Here is a 21,128-nt window from a genome sequence, read left to right as displayed (position 1 = left end):
CTGTTCAATTTTCCCAACACCATTTATTGAAGAGACTTTTTCGCATTGTGTATTCTTGTTTCTTTTGTCATAAATTAATTGACCATGTGTGTCTAGGTTTATTTAATTAACTTGGGCTCTCTATTCTGTCCCATTGCTTAATTTGTCTTTATGCCAATAGCATACTGTTTTAATTACTATGTCTTTGTAATATAGTTTGGAATTAAGGAGTCTGAAGCTTCCAGCTTTGCTCTTCTTTCTTGAGATTGCTTTGGCACCATGGGAAACTTTTAGGTTCCATACAAATTTCAGAATTTTTGATCCTATTTTTGTGAAAAATTCCACTGGAATTGATAGAGATTGCCTTGAATTTGTAGATTGCTTTGGATAATATGGACCTTTAAACTATATTAATTCTTCCAATCCATGAGTGTGAAGTATCTTCCATCTATTTGTGCCTTTCTTCAGTTACTTTCATTTCAGTTACATTAATGTCTAGTAGATTTCAAGATACAGATATTACATTTTCTTGGCTAAATTTTTTTCTAGGTATTTTATTCTTTTTAATGCAGTTGTGAATGGGGTTGTTCCCTTAATTTCTCTTCTGGTAATTCATTATTAGTGCATAGAAATGCAGCATATTTTTGTATATTGATTTTGTATTCTGCAACTTTACTGAATTCATTTATTCCAACAGTTTTTTAAATGAAGTCTTTTTTAGGGATTTTATATATATCTGTGTGTGTTAGTCGCTCAGTCGTGCCTGACTCTTTGCAACCCCATGGACTGCAGCCCACCAAGCTCCTCTGTCCATGAGATTTTCCAGGCAAGGATACTCGAGTGGGTTGCCATTTCCTTCTCCAGGGGATCTTCCCAACCCAGGGATCAAATCCAGGTCTTCTGCAATATATATATATATATATATATATATATATAAAATATCATATCATCTGTGAATAGTGATAGTTTTATGTTGAATAGGAGTGGTGAGAGTGGACATCCTTGTCTTATTCCAGATCTTAGTGGAAGAGCTTTCGACTTTTCACTTTTGAAGTGAAGTGAAAGTCCCTCAGTTGTGTTTGACTCTTTGTGACCCCATGGACTATACAGTCCGTGGAATTCTCCAGGCCAGAATACTGGAGTGGGTAGCCTTTCCCTTTGACAGGGGATCTTCCCAACCTGGGAATTGAACTGGGGTCTCCTGCCTTGCAGGCAGGTTCTTTATCAACTGAGCTATGAGTCATCTAATATTATTTTGTTACTGTCTATTTCTCCTTTTAAGTCTGTTAATATTTGCTTTATATATTTAGGTCTCCTATTTTGGGTGCAGAAATATTTACACAGTGTTCTATCTTGTTGGATTGACCCCTTTTCATGTAGCACCCTCCATTGTCTCTTATTACAGTCTTTGTTTTAAAGTTTATTTTGTCTAATGTAAGTGTAGCTACTCCAGCTTTCTTTTGGTTTCCATTTGCATGGAATATTTTTTTTTTAATCCCTTCACTTTGATTCTGGGTGTCCTTACATCTAATGTGAGCCTTTGGTAGAGAGCATATACGTTGGTCTTTTAAAAAATTTATTCAGCCACTGTGTCTTTGATTAGAGAATTTAGTTCATTTACATTTCAGTTAAGTAGGTGCTTACTGCCATTTCACTAATTTTTTTTGGTTTTTTCATGTTTTTTGTTCTTTGTGCCTGTCTTCTCTTGTTTTCTTCTTTGATGGTTTTATGGTTTGATGGTTTTCTTAATGGTGTGCTTATATTTCTCTTTATCTTTTCTGTCTGTATTTACTACAGGCATACCTTGTTCTATTGTGCTTTATTTTATTGCACTTCCCAGATACTGCCCTTTTTTTTTTTTTTTAAAACAAATGGAAGGTTGGTAGCAACTTTGCATTGAGTAAGTCCATCAGGGCCATTTTTTCTAACAGCTTTTGCTCACTTTGTGTCTCTGTGTCACATTTTGGTAATTCTTTCAATATTTTAAACTTTTTCATCATTATTATATTTTCCTTGGTGATTTGTGATCAGTAGTATTTGCTGTAAGACTCCCTGAAGGCTGAGATGGTACTTTGTATATTTTTGCAATGAAGTATTTTTTTAATTAGTGTGCACATTTTTAAAAGACATGATCCTACTGTACTATTAATAAACTATAGTAAACATAGCTTTTTATATAATGGGAATCCAAAAAATTTGTATGACGAGTTTTACTGAAGCACGCTTTGTTACAGTGGTCTGGAACTGAATGTGCAGTATCTCCCAAGGTGTGCCTATATAGGCTCTTTGCTTGGCTTCCCTGGTGGCTCACATGGTAAAGCGTCTGCCTACAATGTGGGAGACCTGGGTTCGATCCCTGGGTCGGGAAGATCCCCTGGAGAAGGAAATGGCAACCTACCCCAGTATTCATGCCTGGGAAATCCGATGGACCAAGGAGCCTGGTGGGCTACAGTCCATGGGGTCGCAAAGAGTTGGACATGACTGAGCGACTTCATTTCACTTACCAAGTCTTAACATATGACAACTTATATCTGCAGTAGTCTATTTTAAATTGAAAACACTGAAGTTTAATTCCATTGTGAAGCTCAATATTATTGCTCCCTCCCCTCCACATTTTATATTATTGATGTCACATTTTACATGTTTTTATCTTGTGTATCACTTAACTAATTATTGTAATCATAGTTATTTTCACTACTTTTTTCTTTTGACCATCATACTAGTTTATAAATGACTAAACCTTTACCTTTACTATGTGTTTATATTTCCAGTGAGACTTGTTCATTTATGTGTTCTTGTTACTAATTAGTACCCTTTCTTTTCAGCTGAAAAAAGTCCGTTTAGCAAATTTCTTCTAGGATCCATTTAGTGGTAATAAGCACCTTTTGCTTTTGCTTGTCTGGAAAACTCTTTTATCTCTCTCATTTCTGAGTGATAACTTTGCCAGGTACAGTATTATTGGTTAGAAGTTTTTTTCTTTCAGCACTTTGAATATATCATGGCACTCCCTTTGGCTTGCAAAGTTTCTCCTGAAAAATCTGCTTATAGTCTTATTGGAGGTTCTCTTGTACAACAACAGGTTGTTTTTCTCTTGATGCTTTTAATGTTCTCTCCTTGTCTTTAACTTTTGACATTTTAATTATAAAGTGTCTTGATGTGGGTATCTTTGGGGTCCTTTCATTTGGAACTCTGGGCTTCTTGGATCTGCATGTCTCTTTTTTCCCGTAGGTTAAGGAAAATTCAGCTATTATCTCCTCAAATAAGATTTCTGCTCCTTTCTGTCTCTCTTTTCCTTCTGGGGGCCCTATGTTGTGAATTTTAATCTGTTTGATGTTGTCTCATATACCCCTTAAACTATCTCCACTGTTTTCCATTCTTTTTTCTTTTTGCTGCTGTGGTTGGTTGAGTTCCACTGCCTTGTCTTAGAGTTGACTGAACTCTTTGTTCTACTTCATCCAGTCTGCTGTTGAACCCCTCTAGTGTATTTTTCAGTTCAGTTATTATATTCTTCAGGTCTGTGACTTCTGTTTGGTATTTTCTTATATTTTTTAAATCTCTGATGAAGTTCTCACAGTTCATCTATTCAATTTGGTGAGCATCTTTATGATTATTACTCTTTATCAGATTAGTTACTTATCTCTCATTAAGTGTTTTTGTTTTCCTGAGGTTTTATCTTGTTCTTTTATTTGGAACATAGTCCTCTGTTTCTTCAATTTGCTTGTCTCTCTTGTGTTGGTTCCTATACCGTAGATGAACAACCAGTCAGTTTGGAAGGCGTGGCCCTGTGTAAGAGATGAACTTTGTGATTCAGTCCTGCCTCAGCTTTTGGTTATCTTTTAAACATCTGTCCTTGTCCAGGTAGCCTGTTACATTTTTAATACCTACCAGTAGTTGTGGATGTGCTATGACTTATCATTGTCCCAAAGGGTAGAATTTCAGCACCTGGATGCAGGTTTCCTGGAAGACAAATCCTCGGACACCAGCTTTTAAAAGTATGCAGATATGTAGAGGCTTATGAAACTAAAAGTGTTAGCTCTGCTGGCCACCAGAAGCAGGTGATCTGGAGGTCTCCCCTGAGCAGCAGTGTCAGAAACTGGGACTCCAGATGAGGGAAAAGCTCTTCTCTGGGTGATACCAGTGAGCTGGAGCAGGGCAGAGGGAGAGTGCCAAGATGGCATCCAAAGCCTGTGTTCCTCTGTAGGCCACCAAATGTGGATCAAACCTGAAGGGTGCTCCTTAGGGTGAAGCTCCAGAACAAGTAAAGAAGCTGCCTTGGGTGTGCCCATTACCTACTAATGAAGAAAATGACCTTACTTTCAAACGGGCTTCCCTGGTCACTCAGTGGTAAAGAACCTGCCTGCTAGGGCAGGAGACATGAATTCAGTCCTTGGGTCAGGAAGATCTCCTGGAGAAGGGAATGGCAGCCCACTCTAGTGTTCTTGCCTAGAAGATCCCGTGGACAGAGGAGTCTGACAGGCTGCAGTCCATGGGGTGGCAAATGAATTAGACACAACTTAGCAACTAAAGAGTAACAGCAACAACTTTCCAATAGTTGAACAAGAAAAATCATGTTTTATAGTTTCTTCTAAAACTAGGAATTAATAAAAAACGATGTATTAATTTCATTGTAACGTGATTCTACTCCATTTTTGTGCTCTACATATGGAATACTGTACAAGACAACTAACCAGAGTCAGAATCTCAGACTTTGTCTTACTGTCACTTTGTGTTATTTTCCATATTCTTTTAGCCCCTGTTATCTGTAAAGTGGAATTTAGGCCTTTAAGGTTTATTAGGTTAAAGGTATTTCACAGGTGATGCTGTTTAATTCATTTTCTATCACATCAGGAAGCATGTAATGTCAATATTAATGCCAGTATTAGTGACCCCCAAATTTCTTCTGTGAAAAGAAATGATTTTTCTTTTGATGCGTTGACACCATGTGAATATCCTATTTTTCATAAACCTTTCATCTAGGATTTTGCCATACAATGATGATCCTTGCTGAATCAGTTTCATTATGTATTTCTCAGCTTTGATGCCTTTCTCCCAATTCCATTGACAGTCTCTTGTCACTTAGGGAATGAGTAGAGTCCATCAAAGTGGTGGGCAAGAAAATGAGTTGAGGATCTCAGTTACAGGAAACAGATAATGGTATCTAATTTTATGTCACTTTTTTGAAGTTGGATTTTCAGTTCTTTTGAAAGAAAATACTGATTAGGAGCTGAGAGACATAATTAGCAAATTATGTCTGATAAATGACTTCTTGGTAGTGATTGGAAAATTTTTTTACTTGTAATCAGGTTATGTCAAATAAATTAGTGTATGTTAAGATTTCAGTTCAGTTCAGTCACTCAGTTGTGTCCAACTCTTTGCGACCCCATGAACCACAGCACACCAGGCTTCCCTGTCCATCACCAACTCCTGGAGTTTACCGAAACTCATGTCCATTGAGTCAGTGATGCCATCCAACCATCTCATCCTCTGTCGTCCCCTTCTCCTCCTATCTTCAATCTTTCCCAACATCAGGGTCTTTTCAAGTGAGTCAGCTCTTTGCATCAGGTGGCCAAAATACTGGAGTTTCAGCTTTAACATCAGTCCTTCCAATGAACACCCAGAATGGATTTCCCTTAGGATGGATCTCCTTGCAGTCCAAGGGACTCTCAAGAGTCTTCTCCAGCACCACAGTTCAAAAGCATCAATTCTTCTGTGCTCAGCCCTCTTTATAGTCCAACTCTCACATCCATACATGACCACTGGAAAAACCATAGCCTTGACTAGACGGATCTTTGTTGACAAGTAATGTTTCTGCTTTTTAATATGCTGTCTAGGTTGGTCATAACTTTCCTTCCAAGGAGTAAGTCTTTTAATTTCATGGCTGCAGTCACCATCTGCAGTGATTTTGGAGCCCAGAAAAATAAAGTCAGCCACCGTTTCCACTGTTTCCCCATCTATTTGCCATGAAGTGATGGGATCGGATGCCATGATCTTAGTTTTCTGAATGTTGGGTTTTAAGCCAACCTTTTCACTCTCCTCTCACTTTCATCGAGGGGCTCTTTAGTTTTTCTTTACTTTCTGCCATAAGGGTAGTGTCATCTGTATGTCTGAGGTTATTGATATTTCTCCCAGCAATCTTGATTCCAGCTTGTGCTTCTTCCAGCCCAGCATTTCTCATGATGTACTCTGCATATAAGTTAAATAATGTTAGATGTTAGATTTAACAAGGCACTAAAAAATACCACCCCCCTGTCCCTGCCCAGAACACTTAGTTAATTCAAGAGTGACTTAACAGTTATGTTCTAAACACATTAATTACTTGTCCTCTGTCCATGGCAGTTCTCCAGGCCAGAATACTGGAGTGGGTAGCCATTCCCTTCTCCAGGGGATCTTCTCAACCCAGGGATCGAACCTAGGTCTCCTGCATTGCAGGCGGGTCCTTCACCAGCTGAGCCACAAGGGAAGCGTTGTTTTAGAAGGACTATCAAATTGATGAAAGTGACATAAAATATCCTATGCCAAAATGAGTTTTAAAAACTTAAGGTGGAAATTTTTGTTCAAATGTAACAGAAGTAATTGTTCTTTAGAATACCTGTATATTTCATATATGATGCTTTCTTAGGTGCAGTGAAGAGACTGTGGCATAAATAATGAGACATTTGTCATCTAGCATGAGAAATCCCAAAGGCTTGTCTAATTCAGTAGCCTGACTATGTTAGTATTCTGGGTCATTTTCTCTCTTGATTCTTTTTTCTATTATAGCCACATATGGTTGTCCTAGGTCTAAACATTATGTTCTTACACTGCAAAATCCAAAAGCTGGAAGGAAGAGCAAGGCCTTCTTCATAAAACTCTCTCCCCCTGCCCCTCCCCCAGATGGAAAATCTTTCTTGCAACCCTCAGCAGACTTTCCTATATGTCCCCATTAGCATAGTCAATCTGAAATCAGTTGCTGACAAGAGGAAATGAGGCTCTCGTTATTCCCTTAATACAGTGTTGGTTCGCCCCCTAGATTGGGATAAGGGACCCGCCCATCTGTTGGTGGTTTGTCATCACAGAGAGGGGGAGGCTGATGGGTAGACAATCAGTATTATATGCCAGATATAGTGATATAGTTATGTTGTAGTATTTTCCATATCCCATAGAAGAAATATTCCCATTCAGATACTATTTTAATATTTTAATGTTTAAAAGAGAGACATGAACCTGAAAAGCATATTATCCTATATGTGCTGGTTTGTGGTTGGTATAGCAAGGCAGTGTTTTGGCTGTAATTTAATATATTAGTCACTTACTGTTCTTATTTTTGTCTTGTGTACAGTCACTTTATTCCCCTCTGAGATTAAGCTCCTCAGTGCTGTTACATAATTTTAGCAGTAGTTTCAAATTCTTTATATGTAATTGGTACTTGTTCTCGTAGGTGGCTTCTCCACTGTTTTCCTGGTGCGGACGCATGGTGGACACCGTTATGCATTGAAGCGAATGTATGTCAATAACACGACAGACCTCAACATTTGTAAAAGGGAAATTACAATTATGGTAAGTGAAAGAGTAATTCCATTTGAAAAACTTGTATCAGCATAACATTAACCAGCTTTTAGGCAAGCTGCTTATGCACATCCTGACAACCTTTGAAGTGTACTCTTTAAAGCCACACTTAGGGCTAAATACAGCCAACTCCTACCTCTCCTCCCTTGTTTATAGTAGTTCAACAGGCAGGCTTCTCTGCTTTCTTTTTTTCTATTTAAAATACACTTTAATCATGGAATGTTCTTAGAATAGAAAAATTGAGAGGACTAGTGAATGCCACTTCATCCCCTACTCAACTTAAGGATTGAAAGCTTACAGATACAGATGAAGCCTTCTGTGTATTCCTCTCCAATGTCATCTTTATACTGTTATCCCAATCCAGAAAGAAGCCCTTATCCTGAATTTGGCGCTTACCATCCCCGTGGGTATTTAATAAAAGTATGTGTTTGTGTTCACAGGCAAAACTTAGTTTTGCTTTTCATTTAAAAAATCATGCTGTAGAATTGATTTTTTTGCGTAGGTGTGTACTCTAGTTATATGGTAAGGTATGCTTCAGTAAGGAAAAAATTTCTTCTAGGAAAAGTGAAAAATACTTTACTAAGCCATTAAAGAAAATTTCAGTAATTCAGTTAACTAGACTAACCAGTTCAAGAAAACTACAGAATAAGTTTCCTTTTTGTCTCAAGTTGCTTATTGTCAGTGCTCTGGGGAGTTTCTTACTCTTGTTCCCCCTGCTCCACCTTCTCTCTCCTGTTCTCCTCTTCCTCCTCCTCATCCATTCTTTATCAAGTCTAATATGTATAGTTAATGTTTTTGTTTTATTGTGGCAAAATTCACACAATATAGTTTTTATAATTCACATTTTAAAGTGAACAATTCAGTGGTATTGAATGCATTCACGGTGTTGTGTACAGTCTGCCCCTATTGTTCTAAAGCATTTCATCCCTCCAGAAGGAAATGCCTGCCATGAAGCAGTTACTCCCCATCCCATTCTTGTTCAGGGCCTGGCAACTACCCAGTCTATGTTATGTCTCTATGGATTTGTGTCTTCCGGATATTTTATATCCATGGAAGCATGCAGTATGTGACCTTTTGTGTCTGACTTCTTTTCACTTAATATATTTTTAAGATTCATCCACATTGTAGCACTTATCAGCACTTGATTCCTTTTTATGGCTGAATAATATTCCATTATATATGCTATGCATATATATCAAAATTTGTTTATTCATCTATTGATGGACTTTTAAAAAACCATTGTGATGGTCATTTGGGCTGTTTCTACTTCTTGGCTATTGTGAGTAAGTGTTGCTATTTATATGTGTATATATCTATTTGTTTGAGTGTTTATTTTCAGTTCATTTGCTATATGTCTAAGAGTGCAATTGCTGGGTCATACAATAATTCCATGTTTAACTTTCTAAGGAACCATTAAACTGTTTTCCACAGCAGTTGAACCATTTTATATTCACACTAGCAGTGTAGGAAGGTTCTAGTTTTTTCACTTCCTTGTAAATGCTTGTTATTGTCAGTCCCCCCCAACTGCTAAGAGGGAGATTTTCTTATTTTGTATCAGCATCTCTATCAACACACATGCGGTTTGATCCTTTTTGTTTTAAGACAGGCGCATTTATACAATATGACTTACCTGAATTCTGCTTTTATTGTCCCTATCCCTCAGCTCGACTAGAGTTGATTAGACTTTGAGACTTGCTTTTTTTCCAGGTGAGGCTGTTAGTCAAAGGGGGAAAAGATTTACTCCGAGATAATAGGAAACCTTAGACAGTTTTCTAACTTGAGCCCAGATACGTTACTATTATATTGTAATAGTTCCTTCAATAGAATTTGTTTACGTTTGAGATATATAAAATGTAGTCATCATCAGTCTCAGTTAACACTCAGATCTTAACGCTTTGAAAGAAGATAGTTTAGTGAGATGAGCAGTTGTCTTCCAACTGTTTTTTGATGACCAGTCCTCCATTATTTATGTTTATTTGTGAGTTATTCACATGTTCAACTGCCACTAGGTAACATCTCAAATTATATTGCATAGTTAAAACTAGGTTTTTTCCTTTAATGATAGTGGATGTAACTTACTTTAAACTTAAAGACAAAATGAATTTAGATCATTATTGTTTTTAACCTTATTATATATTGATGAAGTACTATATTTAATCTATAGTTTCTTTATAGGAATCCTATTTAGCTACTTGTTTATTTTTTAGGTTATTTAGTTGAAAGTACATACATTCATAAATTCTTTTAATTAGGTGGATGTAAATTGCAGTCTGTTGCAGAGAAAACAGACAAATGAGAGTATAGCTGTTAGTTTAGGAACTAAAAATTCATATTTTAAAATACAAATTTAAAATACCATATAAAATCTGGTATTTTATTCTTGCATCCCACAGTGCTATCTTGTGTATTCACTTTTGAAAGAGTATTGTTTTGAATGAACAAAAATGATGTCTTTCTTCTCCACTGAATTTAAAAATGAGTATTCATTAACTTTCTGTCTGTTACAAAATGACAGTCATGTGTAACTAAACTTTCCATTGAAACTGTAGAAATTTTTTTAAACATGTCAGATTCCATACTTAAATGTTACTTTTTGAAATTCTTTAAATATATTAGTTTAAACTTCAAATCATTAACAATAGATGTTTAAAACACATGTTTTCCAGTTTTTAAAAATTTTTTTATTTTTTGCAGAAAGAGCTATCTGGTCACAAAAATATCGTGGGTTATTTGGACTGTGCTGTAAATTCAATTAGTGATAATGTATGGGAAGTGCTCATCTTAATGGAATATTGTCGAGGTAAGTATTTCTCTGCATTTGTTTTATGCCAAAGGAATTTGCTCATAAAATGGGTTATTAGGTGTCTTGGTTTCTCCCTGAGCAGCTGTTATCTAATTGTGGACACTCATTGCACCTCAGCTTTAATTATTTGTCTAATTAAGGAATGCTGTTGAAAAGTAATTTATAATATTGTTGCATTGGTGATATGAGCACATGTAAATGGACAATTAGAAAAATGCCTTTGGGTTTAAGATAGGGAATCTAAGCAATCACATTTCCTGATCCCTGTATGTTTCTTTTATGGTCTAACCAAGAAGAACATGCTGTGTCCAAATTAGTATTATAGGATTTTTCCAGAATGCTACTATGTTATCCTTGAGCATATTGAATGTAATAAATTTAAAGGATACATTTTGATGTATAATTCTTATAAATTTATGTGGTCTTTTGTAAACATCAGAAGATAGAAGACCACTTTTTATTTGGATTTAATGTGGTATTTTCAAAGAAATATTTCAAAGAAAAAATTAGAAATTGTAGAGTATGCTTATGAATTATAATCAAAGTGTTGACTCTTTTTTTTTTGGAACTTTAACATGTGTGAAGGGGTCAACTAGTCAATTTCCTGCAAACTGCCTTCTTCCGCCCATGCACACCTGCCTCCCCTCCCACCTCCCCGAATGTAACTGGCAGTTTGGGTTCTAGGGAGACCTGTTTTATATTTAGATTCTCGTAAGACAGTTATGATTGTTAACTATCATACCAGGAACTCTGGTCAGTTCCTGAAGTTTGGAGAAGGAGGAGGATGGTGATGGTAATTGAAAAAATTTAGTCTTTATTTTACTCCAGTCTTGTAAGAAGGGAAAGACAGAGGAAAATGAAGTGAATCAGTATTATAATATCTATTGTGATATGCTTGTAACGTATTTACATATATAATAGAAACAATTAGATATTTTTGTGATTGTTCTTCCTTATTTTTACCTACTATACTGTAAAACATTATGATCCCTTGAAGGAGATAATACTGATTTTCCTTACTTTCCTAGCATTTAAGGTGCTAATTCTTAGCTCAGTTAGAGTTGACTAATAGCCCTTGACTATTGATAACTTTTTAAAAATAATTGAATTGAGCATAATCATAACCCTGAATGAGTTTAATTAAAATTGTCATTCAGAAGACATTTTCAAAGGGGAACCAAACGAGCTTCAGTTTTTAAGGAAGTGAGTATTTGGGGGCCAGTGGTACAGTCTGTGACAGATGAAATTTAATTATCTTGCAAAAAATAAAGTCACATCAATATTTAAATAAGATGGTAGGTTGCACTGTATGTCATTTTAAATTAAATGGTAATGAGTGCAATCTCAGAGATATGAAGATTGTTGAGGCTAGAAAAATGGTGACTTTTAAAATTTTAATCCTGAAATAGGGCAGAGTATAGAAGTTTTGGTTTAGGGGTTGATACCTGTTTGAAAAATATGTAAAGATTTGGAAGTTACCCACATCTTACTTTAAAAGACCTTCAGGCTTCAGCAATATTTACTTTTTGGATATGATTTAAAAATTTTTCATTTAGAATAATTTTACTTTAATGTCTTGTCACTCAGTTGTGTCTGATATTTTGTAGTCCATGGACTAAAGCACATCAGGCTTCCCTGCCCTCCTCCATCTCACAGAGTTTGCTCAAACTCATGACTGTTGAGTTGGTGATATCATCCAACCATCTCATCCTCTGTCGTCCCCTTCTCCTCCTGCCTTCAATCTTTTGCAGCATCAGGGTCTTTTTCAGTGAGTCAGCTCTTCGCATTAGGTGGCCAAAGTGTTGGAGCATCAGCTTCAGCATCAGTCCTTCCTATGAATATTCAGGGCCGATTTCCTTTAGGATTGACTGGTATGATCCCCTTGCTGTCCAGGGGACTCGAAAGAGTTTCCTCCAGCACCACAGTTCAAAGGTATCAATTCTTCAGGCTCAGCCTTTTTTATTGTCCAGCTCTCACATCTGTACATGACTGCTGAAGAAACCATAGCCTTGACTTTTCGACATTTGTGGGCAAAGTAATGTCTCTGCTTTTTAATACGCTGTCTATTTAGAAGACTTTGGTTTTGAGTTTCTACATTAGTAAGTGCGGCTTAGATAGAGCTTTTAGCTTTTTATGGGAACTTAGATTTTGTGATTCAAGGCTTCTAACCCAAAGATCTCTAAAGGGAAAAAATATTGACTAACTCTTTGTTTAAAATTTATTCTACTCATTAAAACATTGAAAGTTTGCAAGAGGTAGAATGAATTCAAAGTTATGATTTCTTTAGCTGTGAAATGATAGTTGAATAATGGTGAATGTTGTTGTTCAGTCACTAAGTTGTGTCTGACTCTTTGTGACCCCATGAACTGCAGCATACCTGGTTTCCCTGTCCTTCACTATCTTCTGGAGTTTGCTCACGTTCATGTCCATTGAATTGGTGATGCAGTCTAACCATCTCATCCTCTGTCGCCCTCTTCTCCTCTTGCCCTCAATCTTTCCCAGCATCAGGGTCTTTTCCAATGAGTTGACTCTTCATATCAGGTGGCCAGAGTATTGGAACTTCAGCATCAATCCTTCCAATGAGTATTCAGAATTGATTTCCTTTAGGATTGACTGGTTTGATATCCTTGCAGTCCAAGGGACTCTCAAGAGTGTGTGTGTGTGAGTTGCTCAGTCATGTTGACTCTGTGACCCCATTGACTGTAGCCAACCAGTCGCCTCTGTTCGTGGAATTCTTCCAGGCAAGAATACTGGAGTCTGTAGCCATTCTCTTCTCCAGGGGATCTTCCTGACTCAGGGATCAAACCCAGGTCTCCTGCATTGCGGGCAGATTTTTCTTCCCATCTGAGCCATCAGAGAAGCTTGAATAATATGAGTAAACACCAATAAACCACTTCTTTTACTGTTTAATTTTTGCATAAAATGAGTCAGGACATCTAACAAAGTATGGAGAAAATTGCTGCATAGTCAGGTGCCTCAGTCTTATATGAGATACTTCGAACAAATTATAACCAAATAGACCTGAATTTTCTGAAAATTGAGGATTCATGGGCAAAATTAATGTTTTTTCCTCTGCTTTAAAGTTCTAAGGAAAAACTAGCTATTTCAGAATACATATGAGAATGCTGTTTAGACAGTAATAATAGAAGGAACAAGTGTGTATACACCTTCTTCAGTTCAGTCACTCAGTCTTGTCTGACTCTTTTGTGACCCCATGGACTTCAGCATACCAGTCTTCCCTGTCCATCACCAACTCATGTCCATTGAGTTGGTGGTGCCATCCAACCATCTCATCCTGTGTCGTCCCCTTCTCCTTCTGCCTTCAATTTCCCAGCATCAGGGTCTTTTCCAGTGAGTCAGTTCTTTGCACCAGGTGGCCAAAGTATTGGAGTTTCAGCTTCAGCATCAGTCAGTGAACATTCAGGACTGATTACCTTTGGGATTTGATCTTGCAGTCCAAGGGACTCAAGAGTCTACTCTTAAACACAACTCGAAAGCATCAATTCTTCGGCACTCGGCTTTCTTTATAGTCCAACTCTCACATCTATACATGACTACTGGAAAAACCATAGTTTTGTCTAGAGGGACCTTTGTTGGCAAAGTAATGTCGCTGCTTTTTAATATACTGTCTAGGTTTGTCATAGCTTTTCTTCCAAGGATCGAGTGTCTTTTAAGTTCATGGCTGCAGTCACCATCTGCAGTGATTTTGGAGCCCCCCTCAAAATAAAGTCTGTCACTGTTTCTATTGTTTCCCCATCTATTTGCCATGAAGTGATGGGATCAGATGCCATGATCTTAGTTTTTTGAATGTTGAATTTTAAGCCAACTTTTTCACTCCTTTTTCACTTTCATCAAGAGGCTCTTTAGTGCTCCTTTGCTTCCTGCCATAAGGGTTGTGTCATCTGTGTATCTGAGGTTATTGATATTTCTCCCAGCAATCTTGATTGATTGCAGCTTGTGCTTCATCCAGACCAGCATTTCGCATGATGTACACTCTGCATATAATTAAACAAGCAGGGTGACAATATATAGCCTTGATGTACTCCTTTCCCAATTTGGAACCAGGTGTTGTTCCATGCGCCTTCTTACACATTACAAAATAACAGACATTCATTTATTCAAACTTGTTAAAGGAAAGTTTCAAACTTAAACACAAGCTTTCCTTTTTAAATTTCCAAACTTTATTTAGGTTAGAATGTTTTCTGAATGAATCATATATTTGTATTCTGAGAATATGATAGTAAACTTTCTCTTAGTATAAGAATTGTCACCATTATGCTATCAGTTATTGTAGTCCACTCAATACTTATTTAATAACTCTCTCGGGGCTTGTTGGTGTGGCTGTTTGACTTTGGTAAGTTACTCTGCCCTGGTAAGTTATCTCTTAGCCTGGTTTAGAACATTAGTCCCTTATACATCTCTTTTTCTCTCTTGTGATTCCTCCATCCCCCTGTTAAGAAGATCTTTTCAAAGTCTGATCAGTAAGTTTCCTTGATTCTCAAGACAAAATCTTAAATTTCTCTCTCTCTTGTCAGTATCATCTTTATTTTACTCTCTTCTTGATGCTTTCTAGACCATACTCAAATTGGTTCTCTTTAAGTTCTTCAAAATCATCAAACTGTTTCCCAAACTAGAGGCCTTTTTACATGTCACTTGCTGTCACTAGGGTGTTCTCCCAAATCTCTGCCAGGTTAATTTCTAGTTAACCTTCAGTTTAAACATAAATAATCACTTCCTTAGACAGGCCTTCTCTGCCAGTCTCTTCTTCCCATCCTTTACCAATTTAAATTTGGGTTTTTCTCATATTATCATTGTTGTATGTAACTTTAATAAATATTTATGTGTGTGATTGTTTAGTAATTTATCTCTACCTTTAGGTATAAATTTTGTGATAATAGATACTTTATTTTTGTTCACCACTGTTTACCCCCGTAATTAGCATAGTTGAATAACTGTTGCTTCAAATTTGTGATGCCATCAGTTACAAGATACATCTTGATTTTGTTAAAATGCTAAATTGTTAAAATGTTAAAATCATCATATATTCTCATATCAAAGATGTAAAATGTGAAAAAAAAATTATGTCATTGAATCAACAGAATATGGTGTATAATAAGCATTTTTACAGTAAAATAATGAGAAAGCTAGTTTTCCATTACCTGAGACCGTAAAGTCATTTCTTAATTTCTTTGTCTGTGGTAGTCTTCAGTTATTAAAAATGTCATCAATATTACTTTTTTTGGTTAGCTGGGCAGGTAGTGAATCAGATGAATAAGAAGCTGCAGACTGGCTTTACGGAAGCAGAAGTGTTACAAATATTCTGTGATACCTGTGAAGCCGTTGCAAGGTTGCATCAGTGTAAGACTCCGATAATTCACCGGGATCTCAAGGTAGGAACTTTAGACTCCTTATGGCTTACTACCTTTTAAATTTCGGAGTTAAAATGTCCTTGGACTGTCTTCATCTAAAGCCATTCTTGTTACCAGCACTCAGACTGGTCTCTCCGTTCTCCGCTGCGTTCCCTGAGGCCGTGTAAAGACTGACTGTAGAAGTGAAACTGTGTTTTCCATGACCCTGACAGTTTCTCATATGGTTGTAGGAGTGGATTTTGTGCTCCCTGCTCTGCTTCTGTTGTACTGAGCAGGCTTCTTTAAAAGGTTTCATATGAACAGGAATATGAACGTCACTGACGCAGGTGGGATGTCTCTCCACACTGTCCTTCCAACACTCCTCCTGTTTCCTGTAATTCATTTTAAGCATCAGGGAACTTTCCAGAGATATTGGAGCTCACTGTAAATGGGTCTCTTTACTTATTTATTTATAATTTACTACAGTTTTAGGTAATTTCTTATAATTTGGTGGTGATTGTCACTTTAAGGTCACTTTGTCTTTCATATTCATGGAATCTGACCTTTTGTATATGGTACCCACCTGTTACACTGGAAAAAGTGCCCTAAGGGGATTGAAGATTCCTGAAATTACATTGCTTGAGCTATCACTACATTCTTTAGAAACATAGGTGTCTTCTTTGATACTTGGAAACACTAAAATTACAAAAATTCCTCTTCCTGAAATGTTCTATGCCCAGATATCCCAAGGTAAACCTTTCCCCCACTTCAAGTTCACTCAGATTCACTTTCTCAGAGTCCTATGCTTGTACCACCTTACTTATAATTACAACGTAACCTTTCCATTTTCTACTTGTTCTACCGTTTATTATCATTTGTCAGTTTCTCAGGTACTATGTAATTTGCTTATGTTTTAAGACTGTTGTTTTATTTTCTGTCCTCTTCCATTGGAAGGTAAGCTCTCTGGGAGCAGGGATTTCTCTCTTTTGTTATGATGTATCCAAGCATTTAGTACAGTGCCTGGCACATAGCAGAATCTCAGTAAATATTTACTAAATGAATGAATCCCAATTCTGGCTTATTATTGGGATTCCCAGGTGGCACTAGTGGTAAAGAACCTGCCTGCCAATGCAGGAGACATAAGAGAGGCAGGTTTGATCCCTGGGTTGGGAAGATCCCCTGAAGAAGGGAATGGCAATCCACTCCAGTATTCTTGCCTGTAGAATCCCCATGGACAGAGGAGCCTTGGCAGGCTATAGTCCACAGGGTCGCAAAAAGTCAGATACAACTGAAGCGACTGAGCACTCAGCATAGACAACTTTGAAAAGTGACAATAAAATGCTCTCAAGATAGAATAGAATATGTTACTCAGAATATAGGTTGTTAACCATGAAAGCATCTTTTAGGGAAACTTATGCTAAAGAATACAAGCTAAGGTAAGATCACAGTGTTCGACTCCACATCTCTGTCTCTTAATTTGGATAATCAGTGTAGCATCTTTGATTTCAGTTCTTCTGGATATGCAGCTCTTTTACATTTTCCCTAATAATTTGGTCAGATGTTTTTGTGCTATTTTAGCTCATTAACTTTTTTAATGTAAAATTGATGTTTTCAGCGAAGTCTTCCTTGGTTTTCAAACAAAGACATTGAATTGCATACTTTTATATAGACCATATTGAATAGAATTAGTTGTTTTTACGTGGAAATTTATTCAAACCTGCTTAAGTAGATATTTTTAAGTAGATTTCTTGTATAAATCTTTATTTTGTACCAGTATGTTTAAAAGTAAACTAAAATGAAATATAGAAGAAAAATTATAAAGAAACTAATGTGAGTATTTTGGTAGAGTGGAGAGAAATTTAATCGCTCATTCAAGGCTATATCATAAAAATAAAAATACTGTAAAAAAGTTAATAATAATAGTGTCATTTATTGTATGCTTACCTTATTTCTGTTGTGTTCTAAGCTTTTTACATGTTTTAATACATTCAGCTTTTACAGTTTCTACAACAGTCTCATGTTAACAGAGGTCATTTCCCCCAGTTTATAGGTGAGGAGACTGCAGCATAGAGGGGTTATGCAAACTGTTCAGAGTACATGTGATAATAAGTGGCACAGTTGGCCTGTGAACCCACACTCTCCTGTGTTAGAAACTGTGTGCGTAACTTTATTTAAGTTATTTCGACTCCGATCTCTAAGTTCAGACACAAAGTTAGATCTGTTTTTCAGTGTAGTATTTTAGATAAAAATGGAATTAGGAGTTAATCAGAGGTAGACTTGGAATGGTTTTTGTTTTTTCTGTAGAAAAACTGAAGTGTCAGAAAAGGAGGGAAATGGAGGGAGGGTATAGACTCACTGCTATTAGCAGTTCTCTTTTATAGAAGCATTATAGAGAGGACTTACAGTTACCTGAGGGCTTCCCAGGTGGCTCAGTGGTAAAGAATCCACCTGCTAATTCAGGAGATATGGGTTTGATCCCTGAGTTGGAAAGATCCCCAGGAGAAGGAAATGGAACCCGCTCCAGTAGTCTTGCCTGGGAGATCCCATGAACAGCGGAGCCTGGCAGGCTACAGTCCATAGGGTCACAAATAGTCGGATACAACTTAGTGACTCAACATGTTACAACAAAAAGGGTGACTTGGCTCTTGCAAAACTCATCCTGGGATGGAAGAAGCACTCCTCTGTTCTTAGTGAGAGAAGCAGTAGATAAAGTAACATGTATTTTTGTTCTGAATCATTTGCCCTTTCTCACAGTTTGAGGTGCCTTCTCTCTATATATACTTGTGTGTGTGTGTGTGTATAAAACATGTCCTTTGGTGTTTATTGTGTAAAAACGTTGTAAAAAGACAATTTTCACTTTGAAAATACTACTAATTATTGATTTTCTTTTCTGAAGGTAGAAAATATTTTGTTGAATGATGGTGGAAACTATGTTCTTTGTGACTTTGGCAGTGCTACAAATAAATTTCTTAATCCTCAAAAAGATGGAGTTAATACAGTAGAAGAAGAAATTAAAAAGTAAGTGTTAATTTTGTTTTGTCTCATGAGAATTTTAGTTAACTTGAGTCTGTGACCAACTCTGCTAGTTTAAACTTTAGATATTCCATTAATAGATCTCTTTAAGATATTTCTGTGTGATATAATTGATTAGTTTATGTCTCATCTAGTTCAATAGGAAATACTTTTTACCACATAAGCAAAATTTTCATCTACATTGTAAACAAATTAATCAAATTTAATAAATTTGTTAAATAAGCTGTAGTAATTAGTGGAATCATTAAAGGGAGTTTGAAGTTATTATTGAGTTCAGTTAAACATCTTTGTGTTTATTGATACTGAGTGAGGATTTGTGCTTGTTAGGAAAAATATTTAAACTTTGGCCTCGTATTTACTATTAAGAAGTTGATATTATTGCATTGAAAACTGTGTGGAAAACTTGTTACTTTATAATACTGTTTTGGAGAACTCTGTGGTAGAAATATAAATCATATCTGCCTTATGTTTTCTTAACCTTGTATTTTCCATGGTTGCTAGAGTATTGTAAGGAGTTTCCCCTGGCTTTTCTGTTTTCTAGTTTTAGAAAGTAGTACTGTTTGTAAATCTTTGATCATCTTAATAAAATGGTGCAGAATGCAGAAAGATCTGTCAGAATAGGAATTTCTAAGTAGCTCCCTTTTTCTAAGTTGCTTTTCTTCACTTCCTCACAGATTCTCAGTGGTTTAAGGCTGCCTACGAGCTTTTGTTTGAACTGTGACATGTATTTTGAAATAGGCTCAAATAGAGCTGATCTTACTCTGGTCCATTTGTATAAAACTATGGTTTTGTAGACTTGTGTATTTCTACTCAGGAACAGCCTGTGATGGTTGTGTTAAGATTCCATAAAAACAAACTCCATAGTAAACTTATAAACATCCTGAAGAACACCAGAACAATGAATTATTGAATTGGCTTCTTATGGGTATATGTATATACATATAATTGTAAAAGTTACTGGGTTGTGATATATAATGACTGTTAAAGAATTCTGCTCAAGCATCTTTGGCTTGCTGGAAGTTTAGTTTTTTGCTGTTAAGATCTGAAGTATAGCTAAAGTTTAGCAGAATTTTACACTAGTGGTGAACGTAATAAGCTCATGAGTTCTTGTACTTAGTGGCTCATAGGAATTAATGGTCTAATTATTTATTCAGTTAACAGGGCGTACAACATATTGGACACTGTTGATGCTACGGTATCGCAGTGAACAAAAAAAAAGGCCTGTCCTTAAGTAGTTTACATTCTGGTTTCTTAGATCACTCCTCTGTAGTAGTACCCTTCAGAATGTATCACGTTAGGGTGATTTGAAAAAAATAAGATGGTAGAATATTGAGTTTTTAAGATACTTTATGTAAAATAAAAAAAACACTTAAAGTGAATCTTAAATTATGCCATAGTATAGGAATTCCTTTGATATTCTAATAATTTCTCCCATGAAATTGAGCAATACTTTATTCTGTTCATAGTGGATTTGGAGTTTTTATACTTGTAAATATTATTCACTTATCTTTTAATTCCAAACTACTTAGGCTAACAGTTTTGGAAGTGTACTTAATGTAATTAATAATAATTAATTATGACAACTAGATTACTTTTGAAAGAATAATTATAAAAACAAACCTCGAGATTTACTACCATGTGTAAGAAATTATGTTAGGATTCATAAAAACAAACTGCTTAATAAACATATAAATTAATTTTTTGAGAGGGTAGAAGTTTTACTTTTAAATTAGTAGACTAAAATATTTTAATAAGGATATTTTTATAGTCAGATTGTCTTATTTCATTTAAGAAATTCAAGGAAAACCATGTTTCTAGTACATTGTCTTTATTTAATTTTTTCTCTTAAAAATTGTGTTTTATTATCAAAGATGCAGTTGCACTTGTTGAAAACGTGTATAATGCTTTGTATTGTTTAATACTTGATGAGCTTTTAATGAACTTTTAAAATAGTATTATTTCTCTATAATGTTACTGAACCTAGAAGTTTTTGTAGTGTTTTATGTAGAAACAATGTAGTATGTCTTTTTTTTTATATCTCCACTCCATTTTACTTATTTACTGCCAGGTATACAACTCTGTCATACAGAGCCCCTGAAATGATCAACCTTTATGGAGGGAAGCCTATCACCACCAAGGCTGATATCTGGGTAAGGCCAAGAAAGGCTGACATTTTCACTAACCAAATTAACAAAATCTGAGTTCAGTTGATTATCTTCCCCCTGTCCTCCACAAGGTTATTTCCTAATAAGTAGAAGAGAGTGGTGGACAGTAAAGCTTACTAATAGCAGAAGAAAAATATTAGCACATATCTTCTTGATCCGGAGATGGAAAACTTAGGTATAAAAAAGCAAGTAAACAGTTTCCACATAATGTAACTTTTTACCGCAGTATTTTTTAGAATTTAGATTATATATGAC

The 21,128-nt window shown here is 36.0% G+C and overlaps 1 protein-coding gene across 5 annotated transcripts in view; it reads left to right on the top strand.

The window, feature by feature from the left end:
• Positions 1 to 21,128, top strand: part of BMP2K (BMP2 inducible kinase) — a 112,960-nt gene that overhangs the window by 40,683 nt on the left and 51,149 nt on the right. For all 5 annotated transcript variants that reach the window (XM_020904312.2, XM_020904311.2, XM_020904310.2 and 2 more), the window contains exons 2-6: positions 7,397 to 7,515; positions 10,219 to 10,324; positions 15,575 to 15,717; positions 18,572 to 18,693; positions 20,777 to 20,858. In XM_020904312.2, the coding sequence (XP_020759971.2) occupies positions 7,397 to 7,515; positions 10,219 to 10,324; positions 15,575 to 15,717; positions 18,572 to 18,693; positions 20,777 to 20,858 (572 nt within the window). The remainder of the gene's footprint in view (positions 1 to 7,396; positions 7,516 to 10,218; positions 10,325 to 15,574; positions 15,718 to 18,571; positions 18,694 to 20,776; positions 20,859 to 21,128) is intronic.

Source organism: Odocoileus virginianus, chromosome 29, assembly GCF_023699985.2.
Source record: "Odocoileus virginianus isolate 20LAN1187 ecotype Illinois chromosome 29, Ovbor_1.2, whole genome shotgun sequence".
NCBI lineage: Eukaryota > Metazoa > Chordata > Mammalia > Artiodactyla > Cervidae > Odocoileus > Odocoileus virginianus.
The sequence above is the reverse complement of the archived record's forward strand: the minus strand, read 5'-3'. Positions and strand labels throughout refer to the sequence as shown.